The 24,632-nt window shown below is 43.5% G+C and overlaps 1 protein-coding gene across 1 annotated transcript in view; it reads right to left on the bottom strand.

The window, feature by feature from the left end:
- Window positions 1–1,702: 1,702 nt before the first annotated feature.
- Window positions 1,703–24,632, bottom strand: part of LOC115367983 (uncharacterized) — a 34,744-nt gene continuing 11,814 nt past the window's right edge. Inside the window, exons 3-6 of the mRNA XM_030063925.1 lie at window positions 11,741–11,867; window positions 7,989–8,046; window positions 7,104–7,199; window positions 1,703–6,318 (exon numbers count right to left, since the gene is read on the bottom strand). Coding sequence (XP_029919785.1) covers window positions 6,115–6,318; window positions 7,104–7,199; window positions 7,989–8,046; window positions 11,741–11,867 — 485 coding nt within the window. The 3' untranslated portion in view covers window positions 1,703–6,114. The remainder of the gene's footprint in view (window positions 6,319–7,103; window positions 7,200–7,988; window positions 8,047–11,740; window positions 11,868–24,632) is intronic.

The raw sequence follows: 24,632 nt of genomic DNA, 5'->3' as shown, positions 1-24,632 counted from the left end.
GTGAGTAGGGGAGAGTGGGGTAATTTGTGCCAAGGGGCAAGTAGTGCCACCCCTGTTATCTAGAAAACCATAGAAGAAGTTGGTCATGTGACCACATATTTTTGAAGAGGCATCCATTTCACTCATCCTGTAAAGAAGGGAGACACATGGCTTGAGAGGTAAGCACATTTCAGTTCAAAAAACATTTTTTTTGCCCTCCAAAGTGAAATTTCTATGATCAAGGTTTTTTGATTGCTGTGTTTGAACAATTACAGAAAACTTTGAAAACAGTTCACACAGGTTTTAGTACTTTAGTAAGCTACACCATGAGTCTATACAGTTGTCATAATGTTAGCTCAAAACAGCTGGGGGATGCATTTTTTTTTTTCAAAATGGTGGGCTTGGGGTAATTTGTGCCAAAGGGCCTGGGGTAAGTTGTGCCAGTGGCGCAACTTGTGATTATATACTATATATTACTTTATTGTATTTTATTGTTATTGTACATTGTCTTCTTACCTTTGATCACTAAAACTATTCAGATTCAGATGAAGATGATTTGCAGGTGCTCATTTCTGAATTTTTATTTTGTTCTGGGTATGTGTTCATGTGGCGCTAGGCCTTGTTATAGAAAAGTGGCCTGTGATCTTGTTAAAATAATAAATAAATGTTAAATAAATAATTTTGTATTGAATTTGTTTTGCTTTTGTATAGCATTATCATTTGTGAGATTAAAATGATCTGTTTTACTTCAGTTATCAATGGCACAATTTACCCCAGTGTATTCTCTCTAATGGCACAATTTACCCCGCACCGGGGGCAAAACCACTTTTTTTTTTTGAAAGCTATATTTCTCAAACTGTTTATATAAGATCCAAAATGATTGTTCCCAGGGATGCACAACATCCTAAACTATATGTGCATATTTTAGTTGGAGGCATTACTGTAATCCCCTCGCTTTAAAGGCACTTTAAGTAAAAATTGGCACTACTTACCCCACTCTCCCCTAATCATTCTATTACATGCAAGGTATTATGTTTTTAAAGATGATGGGAGCACATTTTGGCATGAGGCAAGACAGTCCCAGATTTGATCCCATTGGCTGTTTCATTTCCTCTAGCTGACTTCCCGTCCTCCCCTTGGTGATACCAAGAACACCAGACGTCACATGAAGGATGGAGGCCACTTGGAGGTCAGAGGGTCAGTGAGCAGGAGAGGAATGGGAGGTTTAAACAGATATAGAAACAAAACAATGTTTTATTGGTTTTTATAGGCAGAAACACCTTCAGATTCAAGGAAGATGATTGTGATACATCGGCATTTGTCAATGTTGTTTGGCCTGCACTGATTCTTGCATTTGAAAAGTCTGTTTTAGGCTAATATTATTATCATTATTGTTATTGTTCTGCAGTGAGGTATAGTACAATAAGTAATGTGACAGTTTGGTTGAATTTCTATAGGATTACTCAAATAATATGGATGCTGGATTTGTTTTTTTACACATTTTATCATTGTCCCGCTTACAAGTGGTGACCGTTGTTGCTGACTCGCTCCCTCAGGCCCCCGAGGGTCGATCTCACCGAGTTCACTTCACTTTTTCAGACAAATGGAGCAACATCTATGACGGCGGTGAGGATTCCCCCGAGGGCAAGCGCCGAGGGGGAGACATGTCGGTGTGCTGGTCCTGCGGGAAGCAAAGCCGCGAGGAAAAACCGACAACGGCGTCTTTTTGTTTTACATTTTATTTGACAAGACAATGATCTGTAAAACATGTACAATAAGTTTCCCCAAAAGCATACAAAATGATAATAGATCGGTGATAAACAAAAATAAATGAAAGAAACTCGATAAACACATACACACACACAAAAAAAAAAATGATTACATCTCCAGTGTTTTTTTAAGCATTGCCATCATCAAAGTTAAAACCCCTTCTGTGTTTGTGTGTTTTTTTTTTTTTTTATCTCCCTTTCATCATCTGTTCCACTGACAGAGAAGAAATGTGAGAATTGAAAAGCTAAAAATAACGTAAAGAAGGCACGTCTGGCTCCGTGATGAAAAGCTGTGGTGACAATGAATGAACGAGAGACAGAGAGAGGGAGAGAGAGAGAGAGAGAGAGAGAGAGAGAGAGGGAGGGAAGGGAAGGAAACAAAAGAAAAAAGGAAAGAACAGAGGAAAACAAGGGAGGATTCGGAGTGCGTGGTGTTATCGCCGACATTCACAGCTTGTGTTTCTGGCATCAGACCTGTGGTAGGGAACGCGGGAAGATGGAGCGAAGCGCCTTGGCCAAAAACGCAACAGTGCCGCTCTCGGTGACGGGACAGACCCAGAGCCTTGATCTAATAGTCAATCCGTTTGAAATCCCCGCAGCCACAGCGGTTCACCATCGCTACTTTAGAAATGTGAACCCATCGGCTGACTTTTTTTTACCAACGCTGCCTAGCAACCCGTTTTCCTTTCGGGAGGCAACAAGCTGAACCCCTGCAGCCTCCAAGACGCCCCGCGCTGAAGCGGCTCTATTAAATGTGGTGCCCTGCGTCTGATCTCCTAAATGAGACGGAAAAATTGAAACTCAACACTGAATGCTGGCTAAGTCATTGGTCTGAGATATAATGGGTCCCAATGATTGTCTTTTTTTTTTTTTTCTTCTTTTTGCTCGATCTATCAACAGCGGCTGCTGGCAAACACACTGAACAGAGTATTACGGCACAGACCGGATCAATACAGAAAACACACAGCAGATTGGAACATAAGATCTCTGAAAATGAAATCACGGACAAAAGAGTAAAAATCGGCACAATTCATTCCTCCCCCTTGGACAGCTTTCCCTCTGCGGCGGGGCTATAAAATACTTAAGGTGTGATTGTCCGAAACTGCACCGTGTTAGCGAGTCACGGGGCGAGCCGTGCACTTGGAACGGCGGCGTGACTCCTCTTGCAAAACAAGGAAATAGCTTTTTCCCCATAGGTCCATGCAGCATGCAGACGTTCCCTTTAATGAAAACAAACACCTCGGAGACGACATCAGACAGACGAAAGCAGCAGCGGCAGTGACTGTAGAAGTCCCCCTTAATGCATTTAGCCCACTTTTATCCCGTATTAATACTGCAGACGATCCGCTCTTGAGCTTTGCACAGCGGGTATATTGCAAAACAAATCCGACCAATTTCGAGAGCTTTCCGCGTCACCACAAAGAGAGCGCGAGGCTTGATTTCTCTGAGTGGCTTCCATCGGGAATGTAAGCAAAAGCACAGCATTAATTCAACAAGACAGAGAGTGGGACTTCATAATAACTACATCTGTGTGAAAGCAAAGCCCCCCACCGAAGCCAAGTGACGGTTAAATATTAAAATATGATTGTCACACATCAGAAAAAAAAAAAAATGAAGTATTGCACTGGTGCGGCGAGCTCGAAAAACAGTGAGAATCGTGACAAGTGATTTCTTTGTTTCTGCCTTTCTTTCTCTCTTCCTTTTCCCGTGCATGTTTGACGCATAAATCATCCTTTTAACCGCTGGTGAACAAACTGAATGCACATCCATCACGCACACACACGCCGCTGTTGTGGCTGATTTCGGCGGGCGACCACGTGCCGTCTGGCTGTCGACATGAAAACTTCAGGAAGGTTTGTGTTCCCGGAGCTCTCCGGCGAAACAGAGAGCTCAAGCCGAAGCGCAGCGAGAGCAGAGATTGCATCTCGGCGTGTGCTGCACTCGCCGTTTGCGAGAGATTACGATCCCATGCTGGCTGTATTTTTGTATCGGCGCTCGACAAAAACAGGCAGCCTGCCGAGCCATCGCACGACAAAATCCCGCTCTCTTAACTTAAATTGGAGTCGTGCTCGTGGTGTGCGTGACTGGGAGAAATGCAACGAGACAGAAATAAAAACGATCCTTCTTTTGACATTCAAGACGTTTTTTTTTTTTTTTTTTTTTTTTTTTTTTTTTTGTTACAAATGAAAAGGAGTTTCCGCAAACAGCCTTGGGAAAGTGTTTCAACAAGCCACCGATCATGCCATGCAGAGTAATAAGAACAAGGATTAAAATCCACAGCATGTCTTTTCTATATACTCAAAGAAAACATTTTAATAGTAAGTGACAACCTCAATGTACCCGTGAAAAGTAAAATAGTAATATACACTTTGTTTTTTTGTTTTTTTCCTCTCAATTTGACATTTGACAAACTGCCATCCCCTATGCAGAGGCACTGGTTACACCTACACTTGTTTATTTTTTAATGTGCACACATTTCACCAACAATATATTAATCATATTATTTACACCATTTGTTCATCATTTGGTACTCTGACATCTATTAAAGACCAATTTTTGATACAGCCAGGCATAGTTGTTGCTCATCAGTGTTTCTTTTTTTTTTTTTTGCTTTTTGCTTTTTCTTTTTTTTTTTTTTGCATGGTATGTTTTCCGCTTTCAAGTGGACAATCAGCTAAAATACAAAATACATATTCTCCTCAAATGCAAAATATTCAGCAGATATTAGAAAGCGAGTCCACTTTAATCTTGACTGTTAAAATGGCGGTAATGGCAGTATATTTCCGATATATGCTGAGCATTTTGACACACTGAAAATACATTCCTTATATTTTCACAAAATTGGTGATATGATTTCTTACAAGAGGAGGACTGAACACAAACATTGGCCTTTTTGTGTGTGTGTGCATGTGTGTGTGTGTGTGTGTGTGTGTGTGTGTGCACATGCGAGCACCCTGTGCATACATTGTATGTGTGTGTGTGTGCTTTGCTGTAAACCAAGTTTTCTCCCTAACACGCAGCCTTACCAACTCTTGCAATTTGGGTGTGCAAAGACAAGTCATGGATTCTCGTTTCTCGTAATGCTGCCAGGTTATCGAGCGCCGCAATGATGTCACTCGTCCCTCGTTAGCGCTAATGAGCGGCCTGGTGCACGGTGACACTTGAGGATTGGAGGGCCCTTTGACAACGTGATGAAGTCGCGTCTTTATTGGACCTTCCTCTGGACTGGACAAGAGTGGGGAAGGCTGGTTTCGGAGTTATTTCAGGAGTCCGACAATAATTGAAATACTTTCAAACATCTTGAGTGATTAATTGGAGCTGCCTGGTGAGCCAGATGATCAGGCTTTGGACTTGGTGGGACCGAATTCAGCTGTGTGTAATTCAAAACCAACCAACCGCAGAGGAGTACTTTGAAAGGATTTCAAAGACAGTATTTTGACTTGCCTCTAGTATGAGACTGCAGCAGGAGCCTGATGTTTTATCCATCGGCTTAGAAAGGGAAAGAATTTAAATCACTGCTGTAGCGCCGCGGCTGTGAACGGAGCAGCCCAGCACGGCCAGGCCCAAATTAAGTGAACACATGAAACAATATGGGAGTTTTTTTTGTGTTTTGTGGTGGGAGTGTATGGTCATTGCACAAGATACCATGTTGCATATAATATTTAGAGAAAAAGCTGTTTTGTTTTTTTTTGTTTTGTTTTTTTGCGAGTGTGTTTAGATTTGCTAGCGTCACACTAGAGCCCAGGCAAAGCACTGTGTGTTCATCAGCTGAGGGGAATGTTCCAGTTCACCTACACTGCAAGATGGCTTAACTCTGACACGGCTGGATTTCATGCTGTAAACGCCGACCTCATCATACGCAGCGCACGTCTGACTCGTCGGACGGCGTGCGGACATCTCACACTTCACCGAGACATTACTTTGGCATTTTGCATTTTAGTTTTAGTTTTCTTTACCAGGAGTTTGGGACGTTATAATGAACTGGAGTCTGAATGAGCACCTCAGTTTGGAATAATAATAATAATAAAAAAAAAACGAAAACAAAAAGGAACAGCTCGTTAGCCTGTCTCATCCAAACCGAGGGGACATGCTGCTCTCAAGTTCCCGTTGGCTTCACCGAGAAAGGACAACAATGTGTGTGTATGAACAAATGTGAACTACAGTGCCTGGTAAAGAAAAGTAAAATGAATAAAATTAAAAATGTCAAGGTATGCAGTGTTTGAAGTTTTAAAAAAAAAAATGCTAATGGACATTGGAGGCGGTTGGCATTGCGGCAGGTCGGGCGCTCGCTCTGCTTTGCCTGCAGATTTAGGTGACCTGGAACTCGCCCGTAATGCCTGTCATGCTCCCCGGCCAGTTGCCATGGCTACACATACATGGCGGCAGATACGAAGCTCTCGCCGCGGGAGATGTTGGCAGCTGGCGGCTCGTGACTGGACGGCTCCAAGTCGTTTCCGCGGTGACCGTCGGCAGCGTGGTCCTTGTACTCGTTGACGTTGTCGTCGAGGACCGGGGGGGCGCCGCCGTTCAGGGCTCCGCCGCCCGGGTTGTTGGCGTCGTCGTCCAGGTTCTGCAGGGCGGAGGAGACGTCAGACACGTTTGAAGTGACGAGAGCACCGAGATAAAACAAGGGCAGCTTCTGCACGGTCTCCATTAATCATCAGCTCACTGTGTGCGATTTCAGCTCTCCATAATTGACCAGCTGTCTTCAGTTTATTTGTGCACAAAATAAGTGATGAAGGCAAATCCCAACATCTGCCAGGTGCACGAAGCAGCAAAGACAAAAGTTGGAAAGAAAAAACGGTGCCTGCACATTGGATTATTTTTTCCAGTGCATTTGTAAGTCATCATGTGGATTCAACATTTCAGCAGTGTTGAATCCACATGATGCACTAATAAACACATTGGGAGCATTAATCCAGCATGCAGGTGCCACTTTTTCAACTTTGTGGAAGATACACTCAAAGTCGGCTTGTTGGCCTGTTAAAGTTATCAACTGAATCATTAAGTCATCACTATTGCACAGCAGTTCATGTAGACTAAACATGCAGAAGTAACCCTGCGCTCACGTGCTGTTGCATTTATGCATTTAGTTTTGTCATCAAAACTAATTTGCATACATGCAGGATAATGCTAAAGCGTGGAGATTTATAATTTTAGTTACAGTGTCCACTGTAATAATAATTATAATAATTATCCTCTGTAATACTTTGACTCAGTATTGTTAATAACATGCAGCTCATTTGATTTGACTTGCCTGTATCTGTAATTTGCTAGTGACTGTGTGTGTGCGTGCGTGTGTGTGTGTGTGTGTGTGTGTGTGTGTGTGTGTGTGTGTGTGTGTGTGTGTGTTACCGTGACAGGTTCTCCCCCTGTGGTTTCATAGTAAACCTCTCCAGCACTGAGAGGTGCCGTCTCTGTGGCCGTGGGAGGCTCTGATGGCTTGTTCAGCTTCATGTGGAGAAACCACACCAGGAGAGCCAAGGAGGGGAGAGGAGAGAGGAGGAGAGGAGAGAAGAGGAGAGAGGAGAGGAGAAGATGAGAGGAAAGGAGTGGAGAGGGGAGGAGAGAAGAAAGGAGGAGAGGAGAGAAGAGAGGAGGAGAGGAGAGAAGGGGAGAGAGGAGGAGAGGAGAAAGGAGAGGAGAGGAGAAGATGAGAGGAAAGACAAGGGCATGAGTAGAGGAGTGGAGAAGATGAGAGGAAATCAGTGGACAGGAGAGAAGAAAGGAGGACAGGAGAGGAAAGGAGAGGAGGTGAAGGGACAAGAAGAGCGGAGAGGAGGAGATGAGCGGAACAGAGGAGAGGAGAAGAGGAGAAGAAAGACAGGAGGGAGGTTAGGAGAAGAGGAGAGGAAAGGAGAAGAGAGCAGGTAAGGAAAGGAGGAGTAAAGAATAGAGAAAGGAGGGGAGGTAAAAGAAGAGGAGAGGAAAAGGAGAGGAGAAATAGAGGAATACATTAATATGAGAGTTTGATAGTACAAACTAGAAACATGGTGCAAAGCCAACAGCATTCCACGCACTGTAATGTGAATAGAGTAAAACAAAGAGGAGGAGGAGGGGGGGGGAGGAGGAGGAGGAGGGCAGTCCTCTAATGGACCTCTTTACAACTGAAACTAATTATTTTGACACACATGAGCCCACTCACATCTCCAATCAATAGCCATTAGCCCCATTATGACGGCCCAAATGGACTGTGCGTGTTGAGTGAGATAGCGATGACATTTCGGACCGACCACTCACCATCTCTGTGGAGCTGCCGGCCTTCACCGGGGGAGGCGGCTTGTGCTTGGGAGGGCCCCTGATTGGACAAAACACACAGAGAGAGAGATTACCATATCGATCGACTCGTCTATGGAGTTTTCTTTCTTTCTTTTTTTTTGTTAATGAACATACGGTAGCCGAGAACCGCCATCGCTGCAAATAAAAAAACGCTGCAATTTTTAAAAAAAACCCTGCATGTAAAAAAGAAAAACGCTGCGTTGCAAATAAAAAAAAGCAACGATGCAAACAAAAAAGCCAAAACGGAAGTGAATTACCGGGGACTATTATTGCTGATGTACAGGTGTTTTTTATGTGAGAGAAGAAGAAGAAGACTACGCAAAACAAGAAGAAAAACGAACGAAGTGAAAAAGTTACTGTTTAAACAGAAGTTGTACTGCTTTAACTGCAGTAGCCATGTGCAGATTTTTTATATTTGTTATATTTAAGCAATAAGCCCCGAGAAGCCGTGGGTTACAGTGATTTTACAGCGGCTGAGGGGCGTTCTAAAATGTAAAATCGCTGTTGTAAAATCACTGTAACTCACGGCTTCAAGGGGCTTATTGCTTTTATAAAATGGTTACCCTACATATAGCCCATAAAATAAACACACAAGAAAAAAATCAATAATTTATTGGTAATAATGCAACAATAAAACTGAGAACTATTCATTCTTCCACCAAGCAAGATAGAGTGGACAGAATGGTTGCCAAGCAACACAGACGCTAAGATCGCTTTGTCATCTAGCGCCATCATCATGTCACATCAGGCTATCTGGGCTCGTTAATGTTGAATTAAAAACACCTGTGCATCAGCAATAATAGTCCCCGGTAATTCACTTCCGTTTTGGCTTTTTTGTTTGCATCATTGCTTTTTTTATTTGCAACGCAGCGTTTTTCTTTTTTCTTTTTTTTTTTTTTTTTACTTTTCCACGTTTTTTTCTTTTTTCTTTTTTATTCATATTTTAGAGACATACAAGGCAAACAATACCACCACACAATATTGACACTAATCTAGACAAAGACAAAAGACTAACCGCACAAAACCAGACAAAACAAATCATGTCAGAGTGATACAGATTGGCAGAGGACAAAAGTCTGTCTTTTTTTTTCCGCTTTTTTCTTTTTTATTAGCAGCGATGGCGGTTCTCGGCCACCGTATAAACACAATAAGATAAGAAATTGAAAGACGATGAGGGGAAAAGAAAAAAAAAATGTTGTGAGCTCTGTCGTTGTGTTGTCGTGCTGTAACGCAGTCCACCTGCTTGTTAACAGCCTCTCTTCGCACGCTGGATCTTGGAAAACTGAGTCATCTTTCAGGGAGCAAGTGAAACCTTTACAGCTACAGTGGTGAGCTCTGTGGCTTTTCAAGGTTTCAGGCTGGAGGTCTACAGCAGCGATCAATCAGTGGGGCTGAGGCTCGACGTCGCTGCTGTGGATTCCAGTGCCAGCGAGGGAAATCTGTTCTGGGTCGGGCTGAATGAAAAACACGCTGGCCCCGCCTCGGCAACGACCACCGAGGCGCTCCTCTGCACAGCATTTACACCTCGGAGCTGCTGCAGCGGAGCGGCTGCGGGCCGACAGCAGGAACAGGCTGCACGGCTGGGCAGCTCCGAGTGTGCCGCTGTGTAAACATGAAGCTGGGCCACCATCGAAAAAAAACCCCAAAAAAACATCAGTTTTCAGTTCACTTTGACTGAGGAAAGACTCTCCCAGCCTCGATTCTCCTCCATCTATGGATTCACAAAGTCTTATAGGAAGAGCCGAAGGAATACTCCGATGTTTTGAGCAAAATCCCCTTTTTCTGACTTATCCAGAGTGAAAAAAGATGTTTGATACCATTTTAGCATTTTGTGTTAGCATAAAAACTGGAAGTCATTAACCTGGCTCTGTCAAATCTGTTAAATCCCAAATATTACTAATCCAAGGTCTCAAACAGAAACCAAGGAAGTCCTATACTCTTTGTTAAAAGTGCAGAAAACCAAGGAAAAAGGAAACTGAGGCACTCAAAAGTCTTCTTCAGGCGACCCTGAAGAAGACTTTTGGTCGATACGCGTGGGTCTGTCAGTTGCCTTGCTCCAAAAAAAATTCACTAAAAAATAATCATGTTTACCTGAAGACGGAGTGCTTCAGTTTCCTTTTTCCTTGGTTGTCTGCACTTTTTACAAAGAGTATAGGACTTCCTTGGTTTATGTTTGAGATCTTCTGTTCACCTGCCTAACTGAAGAGCACCTGCCAAGTCAAAAGCCCTATAATATCCAAGCAGCGCTTCCTTAGCTCTTTTTGTATTACTAATCCAAATTTCAGTATTTTACATTTAAAGCTTAACATTTTATAGTTAATCTGAGCAGACACGGCAAATGCTGGTCACTGTGGCTCTTCCTCCATTTCTTCTCTTCTTTCTTTTTGCACTTTAACATCAATCTGGTCTTCCAAAGGACATGAAATGTGACTATTTTAACGTGAATATATGAGCGCTGCTCAGAAAGAGTGTAATACATGCAGTGCATTTTCTATCACGCAAGGATTACATGAACAACTAGAAACAGATGACCTAACTTAATGTGTTCATGTGACAAATCGGAGAAATTGCTGTGTTGAATTTGTGTTTTTCTTCCATAATTCAGTTTATTATGGAGGGTCGTGTTTGTCACTAAACGTGCATCCGAAAGATGTCGTTCACGTTTCACAGTCTACGTTCATTTCACAAACTTTTATAAAACTTTGTTGCTAGAGGAATTTCTAAATTTGAAAATTAAATGGTTAAGGACAAATGTAGAGAACTGAGGATAAGCACAAAACAATGGAGTGAACAGAGTTTTGGTGCTTTTTTATGTTTGGTTTGGTTCAGTTTTGCTCTCCGTTAAGCGAGGTAAGCAAAGGATACGTGTTCATGTAGTGTCGTCATAATATGCCTTGGCTCCATTTTTTTTTCTGTTAATGGAAGTTTTGGTTCCTTTTTCATTATTTTGCGCTGCTCACAAACTGCTGCTACTTAATTTTAATGATTAAGCTCATGCTGAAATATCTCATATGATATATTTTGCAAATAACTAACCTAAACTATCCTATCCTAACCCAAACTCAACATTCTGCCATCACAGATATACTGCATTAGCAATTTTTTATTTTTTAAAATATACATGAAAATCTAATAAACCCTGCCTGCCACAGACACATCTGTGTGTGTCAGCAAGAGGAGACCCGACTTTGTCACTTTTGTTTTAATGAAAGTCGGTGGAACTTCCCAAAAGGGGGAATTAATGACTGTTTATTTGCTGAACCGCAGCCTGTCGTCCCTCATGATGCCTCGGTTATGAAAATGATTTTCTTTTTTCTAACTGTTATTAAACCAGGCAAGGTTTAATAAAGTCATATTTACAGCATCCGTCCAGGGGAAAAAGTGCGGGGGGTGGGGAAGTGTGTTTGTGTGTGTGTGTGTGTGTGTGTGTGTGTGTGTGTGGCAGGGGACAAAGCATTTTGAGCAGAAGAAAAGCGCAGACGGTCTGTGCTGTTTCCTTTAACCAGGGATCAGGATTCAAGATTTGTCGCTGGGCTCCTTCCTGTGGGTCCCCACGTGGTGAGTAACGTGTTTTAATGAGCCCCGGTCCCAGAGTGGGAGATTAAATTTCTCATTTTGGGTTCCCTTTGCTGAAAAGACGAGGGTGGGGGGTGGAATGCTTAGAAGGTTAACGAGACGATGAAATAGATGTAACATCGCTAATGAGCACTCACTCCCCGTCCTCCTGTCGCTTGCGGATGAAGACCACGATGGCGATGATGATTCCGATGAGGACCAGGGCGCCGAGGATCGCGCCGATAATGGCGCCCGTCGTCGGGCCTGGGACGCTCTTTTTCTTCTCTGTGTGAATGACAGTCACAAAAGGAGAGAGAGAGAGAGAAGGAGAGAGAGAGGGAGGGAGATATTTATCAGCACTTCATCTAAATTTTATGTTATCCACAGTCGCTTCTGGCACTTTAATGCTGTTCACTTCCGATAATTGTGTGCCGAAGTGTTTTCCCTCTGAAATCTGTGCTCATATACTATGTGGGCTTGATTTCATTATTAACTGTAATTGAACAAAGTATGTAGAAAAAAAAAAAAAAAAAAAAAAGTTTGTTTTTAATGAAATGTGAGCGTAATGAAGCCACAGAGGAAAATGTAATGTGCCACGCAGGTAATGAAAAGTCATGTTTCTATTCGATTTCGGCGGCATATTTCCGCAGATACGTTATTACGATGTGACACTGAAGCGCGGCCGCATAAAAGTAAAGGAATTAAACGTGAGTTGCTGTAAAATGAAAGCCGCTAACACGCAGAGGCTGAAAGCGGCGACGTCGTGCACTAACACTTCCGCTCATGAGGACCATAAGTCTCTGCCAGGCGGCGTCTCATCAGCCGAGAGCCAGCGCTGACCTCACCGTCTCCCTTCAATTAAGAGCCTGTTTGTGATTTCCGGAGAGCGGTGAGGCATCGAAATTGACTGTAAAAGCCTCTCATTACAGTAGCACTTTCATAAAAAAAAAAAAAAAGAGACAAAAAAAGAGAAAAAAAAAAAACAGAGGCTGACAACAGCTGCACACAGCCTCCAGTGTGGATGCTGGTGCGCAAACATGAGCCATACAGGGATTTTGGCAGGAACAGCGATGGTAGGGTTGAATGGTTTTCCTCGATGCCTTTTTTTGTTTTTATTATTTCATCTTTATTGCTGCGAGTAAGATTATTTTTTAAGCTATGGGACCCTATGGTTTCCATTTGAATAGCATTACCGCAAAATACAGCTGGAATTTGTATTCATATTAAAGGGGAACGGCGACAGTTTGAGCTATTGATGCAAAAATAACCAAGAAAAAACAAGAATTTATTGCTGTTTTGGCGTATTATGTTATGAGTATATGTGAAATTAATCAACCTTGAAACATGTTAGCCTCTCTGCAAAAAAACGCATTTGCATCAAACACAAGCGCACTTTCTTTTCCTTGCCAATTCCTTCTCATGTGCAAACAGCAAACAGCGATATTCAACCTCCACCTTCTCTCCTCAAGACAAAGAATCACTTTAACACCCCGTGATTAAAAACAGAAATCCTCCTTTAAGTGCACCGGGGAGGTTTTTTTTTTTTTTTTTTTTTTTTTTTTTAAACTCTCAGTCTTCAGCTGATCTTGCACTTAAAATGCACGGCAGGTCAAGGTGATGCAGTGCAGAGATTCAGAGTGAGACGGACCGCACATCCTCCTGCTGGACACTAGGTGGCGATCAGCTCCCGGGAGTCAAGAGTGGATCAGTGGTAGACTCACAGATAGATAGATCGATAAGCAAAGGGAGGGTCAATAAGACCTGTGTGTGTGTGTGTGTGGGTGTGTGTGGGTGAGAGAGAGAGAGAGAGACAGAGAGAGAGAGAGAGAGAGAGATAGTTTAGTTACCATGTCTGTCACAGTGGTCACATACAGAAGAGGAAGCAGGTGGTAATTATGCACGATCAGAAATAAACTGGGAGGCAGTGAGTGTGAGAGGAGAGAGAGAGAGAGAGAGAGGATGGAGGAGAAGAGAGAGCGAGAGAGGAAAGGAGGAAAGAAGAGAGGGAGGGAGGAGGGAAAGACGCACAGAGGATTTAGGGGAGGGAGGGAGGAGAGAAGGGAGGGAAAAAACAAAGAAAAGGAGGAAAGGGAGTGAGGGATGGAGGATGCAAAGAATGCGAGGTATGAGTGGGGAGGGCAAGGGAGGAAACGGAAAAGGAATGAGGAAATAGAGAAGAAGGAAGGGAGGGGGGAAAGAAGGAGAGAGAGGTAGGACGCAGGACGTAGGAAAGGAAAGGAGGGAAGGAAGAAAAAGAGGAAACAATGAGGATGAAAGGTGGGGAGATGGAAAGATGGAAAGAAGAAAGAGAGAGAGAGAGGTATGCCGAACATGGAGCTGGATATGCACACACACACACAAACACAAACACAAAACATTTGAGCTATGTATGTGTGTGTGTGTGTGTGTGTGTGTGTGTGTGTGTGTGCGCTCATTTAATGTGCACCAGTTATCAAAGTTTACACTTGTGATGTTTTGCCATCGCTGTTTGGAGTCAATAACAAACTGCCTTTTCAATAAAGAATGAGTCATGTTGCTGCGTGGAGGAAAAAAAAAACAAAAAAAAACACCAAACAGGCAACCGGGGAGGGAAACGGGCTGGGGGAGGGGGGGCGGGGCTTAGCCGCAGGAGCTGGAACGTGATTGGCCGGCATGTGCGGGTAACGAAAAGTGCACCCTGAGAGTTTTTGGGAGAAGGTGGAGAAGAGAGGTGCAAACCAGAGAGAGAGAGAGAGAGAGAGATGAATGGAGGGAGGAGTGCGAATCTCTGAGGGAAGATGCAAGAATGAGGTGTGGTGCTGATAATCACTCACACACACGCACACACACACACACACACACACTTTCACCTGGCACATATAAATGCAGAGGAAAACTCCACCCCCCTCTCTCTCTCTTTCTCTCTCTCTCTCTCTCTCTCTCTCATTCCCATCCATCCATCCGTTTCCAACACACGGCTCGATTTCCTGGACGGCGAAGCGGCGCATGGGCTCGCACTGGAGTTATTGAAATAGAATATTGAAATAGATTATCAAACATTTATACGGCGAGAATCAATAACTCGGGCTTGGCGGCGCTGCTCCTTAGATGTGAAAATGAGCGGGTAGGAAAACACTGGTTCACAGAGACACTTCATCCCTTCACTCTCTCTCCTTCTTCTCTGTCCATCTCTCGCTCCGTCTGTCAGGAGCCAAACGTTCACATCCACAGGTAAAAACGTTATTATCTAAATGGCACTCGAGTGGAGGGAGATTGCCACCGCTTATCACATGCAATTTAATGAAAGCGAAACAACTATCTCTTTCTCTCTGTGAATGCTGTGTGTGTGTGTGTGTGTGTGTGTGTGTGTGTGTGTGTGTGTGTGTGTGTGTGTGTGTGTGTGGGCAGTATTAGCCATCACAGAAACACACTGCGCCTCAGGCCTGCGCTTGACACTCCCTGCCCGGCACACATAACAGCAACACGGCAAAAACACACACACACACACACACACACTCCAGGACCAAAGACACTCTCATCCCCCTTTCCTTTCTCTCCTCCAATCCCACACACACACACACACACACACACACACACAGAGAGAGAGAGAGAGAGAGAGAAACGTCGCCTCTCGGGGGATTTAACATTCCTGATCTTATGACCTCGTGCTGCAAAAATGGTTGGAAAATCAAGCGTGCCCACAGCGTCAACGATAAAATAATATCATCATTTTAATATTACGTGCTTATTATGGTGTTTAATGTTGGAGTTTCAGCATGGCAGGTTATGTATTTAGGTCAGTCAGTTTCTTTATTTACCTCGATGCCGGAAAAAAAACAACAACAATCACAACACACAGGGTCTATACACAGCAAAAAAAGTGATTAAAAGAAAAAAAACGATACAAAAAAGCTAGACAAAAAAAAGGCTCGAGGAGGGACAGGAGGAAGCATAGCTGATTTGTATCCTTCTCCCCTTTTCCAAATACAAGAGTACGCTCCTCAATGTCGTGTTTCCCCCAAAATGGGAGTACAAAGGTACAAAATAGCGTATATATATATATATATATATATATATATATATATATATATATATATATATATATATATATAAAAACCTTCTGATATGTGTCACAAACAGTGAGTATGAAAGATGCAAAAAAGCGCTATACAAGTAAAAGTGCTTTAAAGACTTTACTGTATATCAATGTAAAAAAAAGAAAAACAGTTATCACACATCATACCTGTACAATATGACAAGCAAGTCAACGAGTGCTTAACCAGCTCCATATGCTTGTAGTGATCCATAAAGAATTGTTTGTAATTACGTTTAAATATTGATGCAATAGTCGATTAAACCAGTGCATGTCATAGGGGTAGCTGCATGGCAACGTTTTGTAGCTCCTGTCTGTGCTCTTTCCCACCTAAGTTCACCCCAAAGTCAAATGCAGCACCAAACCTGGCCAAGTTATGGGGTGTTAAACTTTACCCAGAGGAAAAGTGACAGACAACAGAGCCACACTGAGCATGAAAGAACGAGAAAATTGACCCAAAAAGCTACTTATAACTCGTTTGCTACCTACTAGTAAGCGAAGCTACCAGAGCTGGATTTCACAAGGTAGCTATAATCGGCCAAATGCACTTAAATGTAAATGTTCATATTGTTGAGAGACATTTATTTCCAACATGTTTTTCAGTTTGCACCCAAAAAAAATCGAGTCGTTATGCACTACTCACAAAAAGTTAGGGATATTCGGCTTTCGGGTGAAATTTCAGGATGAACCTAAAATGCATTATAACCTTTACAGGTGAACTTAATGTGACCTTCTGTAAACTTTTGAATGCACATGTCCAACTGTTCAATGTTTCAGTACTTTTTGCACAAGTTGCTGTTCTCTAACAAGGAGTTTAACGGCAAAATTCACATCAGGTGTTTGATGCTCCAGCTCATCGAGGTCGTATCTTTAGGGAACGGCTGCTGGAGACTGGGGTACCTCAAATGGAGTGGCCTGCACTTTCTCAGACCTGAATCCCATAGAAAACCTATGGGATCAGCTGAGTCGCCGAGTAGAGGCTCGGAGCTCTGTACCCCAGAACCTCAATGTCCTGAGGGCCGCCCTTCAAGAAGAGTGGGATGCCATGCCTCAGCAGACAATAAGTCGACTTGTGAACAGCATGAGACGTCGTGGTCAAGCTGTAATTGAGGCTCAAGGGCACATGACAAGTTATTGACACTGACATTTTTTGTTGTGGTATATCCACCACTGTTGTTGGCTTTTGTTTCAATAAATTGTTTGAGATGAGGAAATCACCAGTGTATGCTTCTACTTAAATGCCCTCCTTTCATGATATAATATCACTGTAGCGTGAACTTTTTACATTTTCCATAAATTTCACCCAAAAGCCAAATATCCCTAACTTTTTGTGAGTAGTGTAGTTTTGGACAACGTGCGTGTTCGTAGGCTGCACGGCTGCAGGAGCCTGAATGTCGCATCAGTTCAAAACAGCCACCGAGGAAACAAGATCGGTTTTAGCACTTTGCAAATCACTTTAGCTAAAAGCATCACCGACAAATATATCCCGTAATTATCACGAGGATGCAGAGCGCAGTTACCTGGGCTAGACTTCAGAAGCTACGCACCTGAGAATGTGAAAGCAAATGATCCGTTTGAGTTCATAACATGTTTTTCTCAGTTTGCACCGTGAGCATCTTGATGTGTGACTGCCAGTTTCCAGGCCCCCGAACGTCGAAGTTCAAAATAGCCACCGAGGGAATAGGTCAATTTTTGCCACTTTGCAAATCACTCAGGATAAAAGCGTCAGCTACACGCCTTAAATGTAACGTTCAAGTGTGATGGAAATGCAAGTGCACACACTGCTGTGCCTCCACTTCCCTCCCTGTGCCTCCACTCACACATTACAGTAAGTCGCTTATAAATAGAAACCTTTGTAATGGAGGGGAGGTGGGGGACAGGAAGGAGGGATGAGGAGAAAAAGAATGAGGGAACGGAAAGGAGAGGAGGGGAGGGGGGCTAAGGAAGGAAGGAAGGAAGGAAGGAAGGGAACGGAGGGGGAGAGGTGGGAGAAGAGAGGGGAGGCTGGAGTGTGAAGGGAAAGGTGAGGCGGCGACGAAGGAGGTGAGAACGAACAGAGCGCGCTGCGAGACGCGAGGAGGGAGGGATGGAGGGATGAGGAGAGATAAACGGGCGAAGGAGGGAGGGAGGAAGGAGGAGGGGGGTGATAGGAGTGTGAGTGGCCTGCAGAGAAGCGAGGGAGGCAGAGGAGGAGATTTTAAAGGTCTAAACACTCCCCAGGGAGGCCGTGAGTGACACTGGAACAACAACCGCCTCTCTCTCTCTCTCTCTCTCTCTCTCTCTCTGTTTCTCTCACTCTGTTTCTCTTAATCCTCCCTCTCTCTCTTCGCATTTATCTCCTTCCCTCCTCGCTTCCCTCTCTCACTGTTTTCCGATTTTTCACTTTTGCTGCCTTTTTCGCCCTCCCGTCGTTGTGCCTTGCATCACTTTGACCACCTTTTCTTTTTTCATCCTGTCCCCCCCCTCCATCTTCCTCTTTCTTCACCTCCACCTCCAGTCAAGACCTTCTTCTCTCTTTCACCCAGCACCACTTCTTTTCTTTTCTTTTCTTTTTCGCCGCCACTCTTGTTCCTTCCTCTCTCCGTCTGCTGCTTACTCACTGTCTGCTGCTGTGCCAACATGAAAAATGCTCCTGTTGCTTTGTCCTTTCACTTCAAAAACATCTTTTTTCTCTAACCCCCCCATAACTCTGAGTCACAAACAGTGACATTACCACACCCTCTCACATTTTCCAGCTCTGAAAAAAAAAAAAAAGAAACAAAATAAAAAACAAATCGACTCAAACTCGCACAAAACCACACACAGGGAGACTCGCGAGCGCAAATTCAGAAATAGATGAGAGCGGCGTACGACCATCAAGCAAAAGAAAAAAATTATGAGTGTGAAGAAATGACTACAATCAATAAGCAATTATGCCGATGATAAAAGGAATGCTTATAATCTGAGAGGCTAAAAGCTTTTTTATTATTATTATTATTATTATTATTATTCCCTTCATTGAGGCACTTCAGACCTGCAAGACAGCAAGAGAGAGAACGAGGGAGAGAGCAAGAGACAATGTGAGGGGCAAGAGAGAGAGAGGGAGGAAAAATGGAAAGAGAGAGCAGTTAAAAGCTTTAGAAAGAGTGGTATATCGAGACATGGTGAGTTCAAATAAAAAGCTGCACTGGGAATGTTTATATAACGCGGCATTTGTCTTACGGGTCTAAACGGTGAACCGGGGCTGCAGACGAGAGGAGCGTCCCGTCCCCTGCCGACACGCTGTGGACGGGCCCTGTCCCGCTAGATTAATTGCTGGTGCCGGGTACAGTCACAGGGAGGGAAACTAAAATACTTGCTAAAAAAAAAAAAAAATGTGTCTCTGTGCATCCTTGAATCCTTGAATTGACGTAAGAAAATCCACCTTAAACCACTTCAACACGGTGGAAAGCAGCTATACCTACCTCACATTTTGTGTTTTTTTTTTTTTTCTTATTTCCACGATAACTGGCTAAACTAAAGTGATGTCACACTGAAATATATCTGAAGTAACAATGCAGTTTGGTAATTTGACTCATCATTTTGCACTGACGGTCATACAGGGAGAAATCCTCTGCAGAAGAGTGCAGAGAGATCGATTTCTTCTCCGACAGCTGCCTCAGTCGAGCAGAATGCAGGTCGCCACAAGATGCAGAAACTAATGATTGTTTTGCCCCGCCGACACATCTCAGTGCCATCCCATAATCGCCTAAAACCTGCTCCAAAGCTGCTGGATCCGCCTCCTCCACATCCACCAGCCATTAACTCAACCCCTGCCTGGGCTCTTAGTAATGAAGTACGTCCTTCAAACATTCAAAACCTGGCGTAGTTCTCTTCACTGCCACATGGGGACGCCAAAGTGCAAAGCTGTTCAGTGCAGCTTTAAAGGAGAAATCCACCCTAAAATGCTGCTTTTAAAGCCGAGGCCGGTGACTCGCGTGGTGTTTGTGGAGCCACGTTGTTGTTTCAGGATGTAATTCTGTTTGCACATAGAAGAGCAGCTGCGGCCACAATGACAGCTTAGCAGGAGAAAGAAGTGAGCTCTCCTTCCATGCTGGATTTCTCCTTGTATGTTTGTTTACCATCACCGCAAATCCCCGAGTCCACAAAGAAGTCCTTGCTTTATATTTTTGGAGAGGACACAGAAACCAGGCAGCGACCGTCCCTGGCTTTTCGCCCGCCGCTAAACTCCAATGCAACATCTTTCCGTGACGTCGGCGGATTCGCTGTTTGGGCAGTTCATCGTCGAATAACAAAAACATCAAGCAGCGAAACGGCACTAAAAATGCAGCGTCAATCACCAATCCCTGCTTTGAAAGTGTTAATGTGTCTCTGGCTGGATTTTCCCTCTAAGTAACATTACAGTACACAATCACACTCGGTGTAATTAGCCGTGCGAGACAGCGAGACGTAGGCGTTTCACCACGAAAAGCGTCCAAGCTGCGGCTTTACGTTTACAGTACGTGATGGTCTGCGCACACACACACACACACACACCGTGTTCGCAAATGGAGAAGGGAGTCTAATATGATCTTCAAAGTCACTGTAGCTCACTAAAGCGAGCCAACACACACACACACAGACATGCCAAAGGCGTGCAGTGTGACCTTTTTGAATAAATCCGTCTATCAGCGCCGTGTGACGGATATCTGTGGATAAGCAACTCTTCACAACCTTATCTTTAGCCAGAGATGCCCTTTCATTTCACCACAGCCCCGGGTGTGTTTTCATGTTTTTGTGTGCGCCTCTGTCTTTTACTCCGCATATGCCTACCTACTTAACAGATTAGACAACACATATGCACACACACACACACACACTTGCACATGCACACTGTCACGCAGACACACATTCTGCTGCTTTCTTCCCCAAATAGCACCGAGAGGGGGGGTGGGGGAGTGAAATGGCATTGCTCTCCAAATGATCCAGAGCAAATGAGTTTATCTGTGAGACAGACAGCCCCCAAACCATCAAGGATCAAACTAGGTCACACTCACGGAGAGGGAGAGAGAGAGAGAGCGAGAGCGAGAGAGCGATATGGAAAGAGAGAGAGATGGATAGGGAAAAGGAGTTGAGTAGCAGGAAGTAGGAGTAGATACAGTGGAGTGAGTGGGAGAGAAGAAAGAGATAGAAAACAAAAACAGGAGAAGGCAATACAGGCGAGAAGAAGGAAGGAAGAGGGAGGAGGCGGGAGGAGTTGAATAGCGACTCAAGCCGAGTTTATCTCCGCTCCTCAATCTTCCCCTCCTCAATCCCCCTGCCTCCTCTCGTCTCTTTGTGCGAACACATTGAAGCCGACATTTTCAGTTGTCACCTCCCTTTACAGAGCTGTCACCCACCTAGTCAAATTACATCAAATCATTTACCCAGGGAGGTAAGCAGCAAAGCAAGGTGCATCAAAGGCGCTTTTTTTTTTTTTTCCTTTCTTTCTTTTAACAGGACCAAGAGCTGAGGATGGGTTTAGTGCGGAGCGGAAAATCTGCTGTTCAAACCTGCAGCATGACCCAGATTGAATTGTTGTTTTTAGTGGTGGTTAACTGGTTTAACAGGCCCGTGTGTCACAGCTTTTCAGCCATGATTCATCCAAACTGGGCCTGCTACGGCTGTAAAACTGTATCAATACCAGACATTTTTACGGGGATAGTTCACCCAAAATTTTCAACAAAAGCCAGCAACATTTTCCACGTATTGCTGGTGCAGTAAGCGGGTACTTTCTGTGGGATTTGGCCGAGAACCTCCATGTCATCGCAGGAGAGATACAGTCTGCAGGTGCTGCTCTTTAGGAGATACTTTGGATTATGTCATGCATGCATGTTATTATTTTTGCAAAGAGTTTTTCACATGTAAAGTTTTGCTGTTTTGAGCGCCACAAACAAATAGTTCAAACACATTCATCATCATGTCTTCCTTTTAACTATAAAGACGTTTTTTGATTCTTTTAGTCAGACAGAGGTTAAGGGATGTTATTTACCTTTTTTACGGTTTCGGAGGTAACTTCCTCCTTCCTCAGAAAGGTGAATAACATCCCTTAACCCATGTCTGACTAAAAGAATTTTTTTTTTTTTTTTTTTACCACAAACAAATGTCCTTACAGTACAGGGGAGAAGGGAGACAGACTGGAAACCCTGACAAATCACACAGAGACTATCTGGATGGATAGACTGCATGATGAGTAAGAAGGAAATTATATTTTTTTGTACATATTTTGGGTGAACTGACCCTTTATGCTGCATATATCTATAACAAACTCTTATCAGATTTCAGATATGATCCAACTTTGGGCACTTTGAAAACCAGGCTTCATGTTTTGTGTTGCTTATGAATTATAATCCTTCATGACCTTTATATCAGTTCTATATTTGCTGTTTTCTGTTTAATGTCTTCTATTTTATTAAACGATTGTTTTACTCCCCATTGAATGCCCGTCATGCACTTAAATGTAAAGCACACTGTGTGTATGAAATGCACTATATAAATACAGTTGCTTTGCCTTGCCTTCCTGTTTATTGTGTGTATGCGTTTATTGTTCTGCGATATCAACAGGTGGTGATATAATATAGTGCTTTTTTTGGATGGTTTATTAAGAGGGGGTGGGATCAGATAAGTTTTACTTCCTCCCACTCCTTTTCAGACATGTTAATAGGATGTATGTCTTTTGGTTAGGTCTGCCTTGTAATTTAATTATTTTTTCTATCTATCTATCTATCTATCTATATGTATGTATATATATATTTTGTCTTTTCATTAATGCATAGTAATCTTGTTTTTTCACATGTCTGAAATAAACAAACTAAAACTAAACTAAAACTAAACTAAACTTCTACTGGGACCACTATTGGAGTAATATGTAGGAATTCCTAAAGGTATATTCCGCCACAAATTGAAAATTCAATAGTGAGTTAAACCTTGCAGTTCCATGTAAGCACTCTCCTGAACTATTTAGGTTTTGTATCTTTTAACAAAAGATCACAAACTTTTTCCCCTCAAAAAAGCTAAATATGTCAATCACATTTCCACAAACAGCTCCTGCAGCATAAATCAAGTGTTTTGTAGCTGAGCCATTTGCACCGTGTATCCAAAATGCCAATATTTATCTCATTTTCTCATATCAAAGACCAAACGTCAGTGTGTTTGGTTTTCTTATTAACCTCAGTGGCAACAGACAGTTTCTGTGTGATTTGTTGAGGGTTTATTTTGGTCTACATTTATTTTTTAAGCGTTATTATTTGATATCATCTGTGGTGCTAAGTGCTGATTGCTATGGTGATTCTGCACTGTAAATCCCTGAGATCACTTAATCTCACTTCAAATTCCTCATACTCTTTTTATTTCTTTTATAAGTCTCTCCTGATTGAGCCGCTGCTTTTTTCCTTCTGATTTGGCTGAGTCAATATTGATTCAATATTATTTGATGGCGGCACGAGATCCATTTTAATCAACCGTAGGCATGTGAGAGATGAATTCCTTCCTTACGCTGTAAAACCGACTCATTGTTTTCCGAATTCGTATTTTTTTCCAACCGGCTTTCAAAGCGTTTGGACAGGAAATGAGCAGATGCAGGTTTTGCGGCGTGTGTTCAAAGGTGTGTACTTAAAAAAAAAAGTCATCAGAAAACCTGCTTTCAAAACTCTCCTTGTTTATTATCGCCCCTCAAGGCCGCCATGTGTCAACGAGCAACGCGGAGAAGAAGCAGGCATTAGCCGACGTAAAACCGTTGCACATTATTACGGTTAATGAAGTGGTATTCGGCGTGACCCGGGTGGAATAATTTGTCAAGCTGATAACGAGAGCAGACCTGAGTCATCGCTGAATATCTGACTCGGTGTTTGCCAATTGCACATTCATCCACTCCTCTTTAGCTTTTTCACCCTGGCAGCGGTGAGAAGGACTCAGGAGTCAATTTGGCACTCGATAGCATTTGGCTAAGCAGCACAGTTTAGGGGTTAAGCTATTGGGCTATTACCTGCAGGAAAAAAAAAAAAAAGTGGAATGCAAAAGTGGGCTCTAATATTTGCAGTGCTCGGGGGTGCGCTCTATTTCACTCCAGCCACAAACTTGGAATGGCCTCAGGAGTGGGAGTGCCAGAGGAGAGATCAGTTATATCAAGCGCACCCCGGGTTATTTCAAGCGTTTGGAATATATTCAAGTGCTATTTTGCCCAGGTCTGGAGCCAAGGGAGCACTTTTAATATTCAACCTACTTCACTGCTCAGTTCACTTGCTCCGGCTCACACACACACACACACATGCACACACACGCACGCACGCATGCACACACACACACCACATGTCACTTTAAGCCACTTCAAACACACTTCACGCTGAAACTCCAAGTCCCAGAGGTCCAAATCGGGGTCATGTTCTCCTGACAGCCAATCATCTTGCCTCTGTGTGTGTGATTGGCTGTTTGTGTGTGTGTGTGTCTGTGCGTGTGTGTGTGTGTGTGTGTGTGCATGCGTCTGCGTGTGCAACAGCCAATCGCCCGTCACTCAAACAGCCGTTTGGACACCTGGGTGCCCTGGCAACACCGTGGCAACAGCAGCTGTCTGTTACCAGGTAACTGCGCATAAGCAATAAGCTCAGGGTGTGGGCGGGAGCAGAGTGGCATTGTGGGAGAAGAGGGAGGTCAAGAGAGCCCGCGCGTGCACGTACAAATGCGCGCACATACACACATACACATGCACACACACACACACACGCACACACACGCGCGCACACACAGATGTATTGTAGGAGGGTGTAAGGTCACAGTGGTAGACAGGTAGGATGTGGAAGTCTAGAGATGCGAATGCATTATGTGCAATACACACACACACGCACAAACACACCCATACACACACACACACACACAAGATAAAGCATGCACACAAACACACACATAATGCATAAACATGTAGTCACCAGCATAAATGGGTACTAAATACAGACACACACAGGAGAGACAGCAGACTGAACTTTAAG

Source organism: Myripristis murdjan, chromosome 11 (genome assembly GCF_902150065.1).
Source record: "Myripristis murdjan chromosome 11, fMyrMur1.1, whole genome shotgun sequence".
NCBI lineage: Eukaryota > Metazoa > Chordata > Actinopteri > Holocentriformes > Holocentridae > Myripristis > Myripristis murdjan.
Note: the sequence above shows the minus strand (reverse complement) of the source record. Positions and strands in the feature narration are given on the sequence as shown.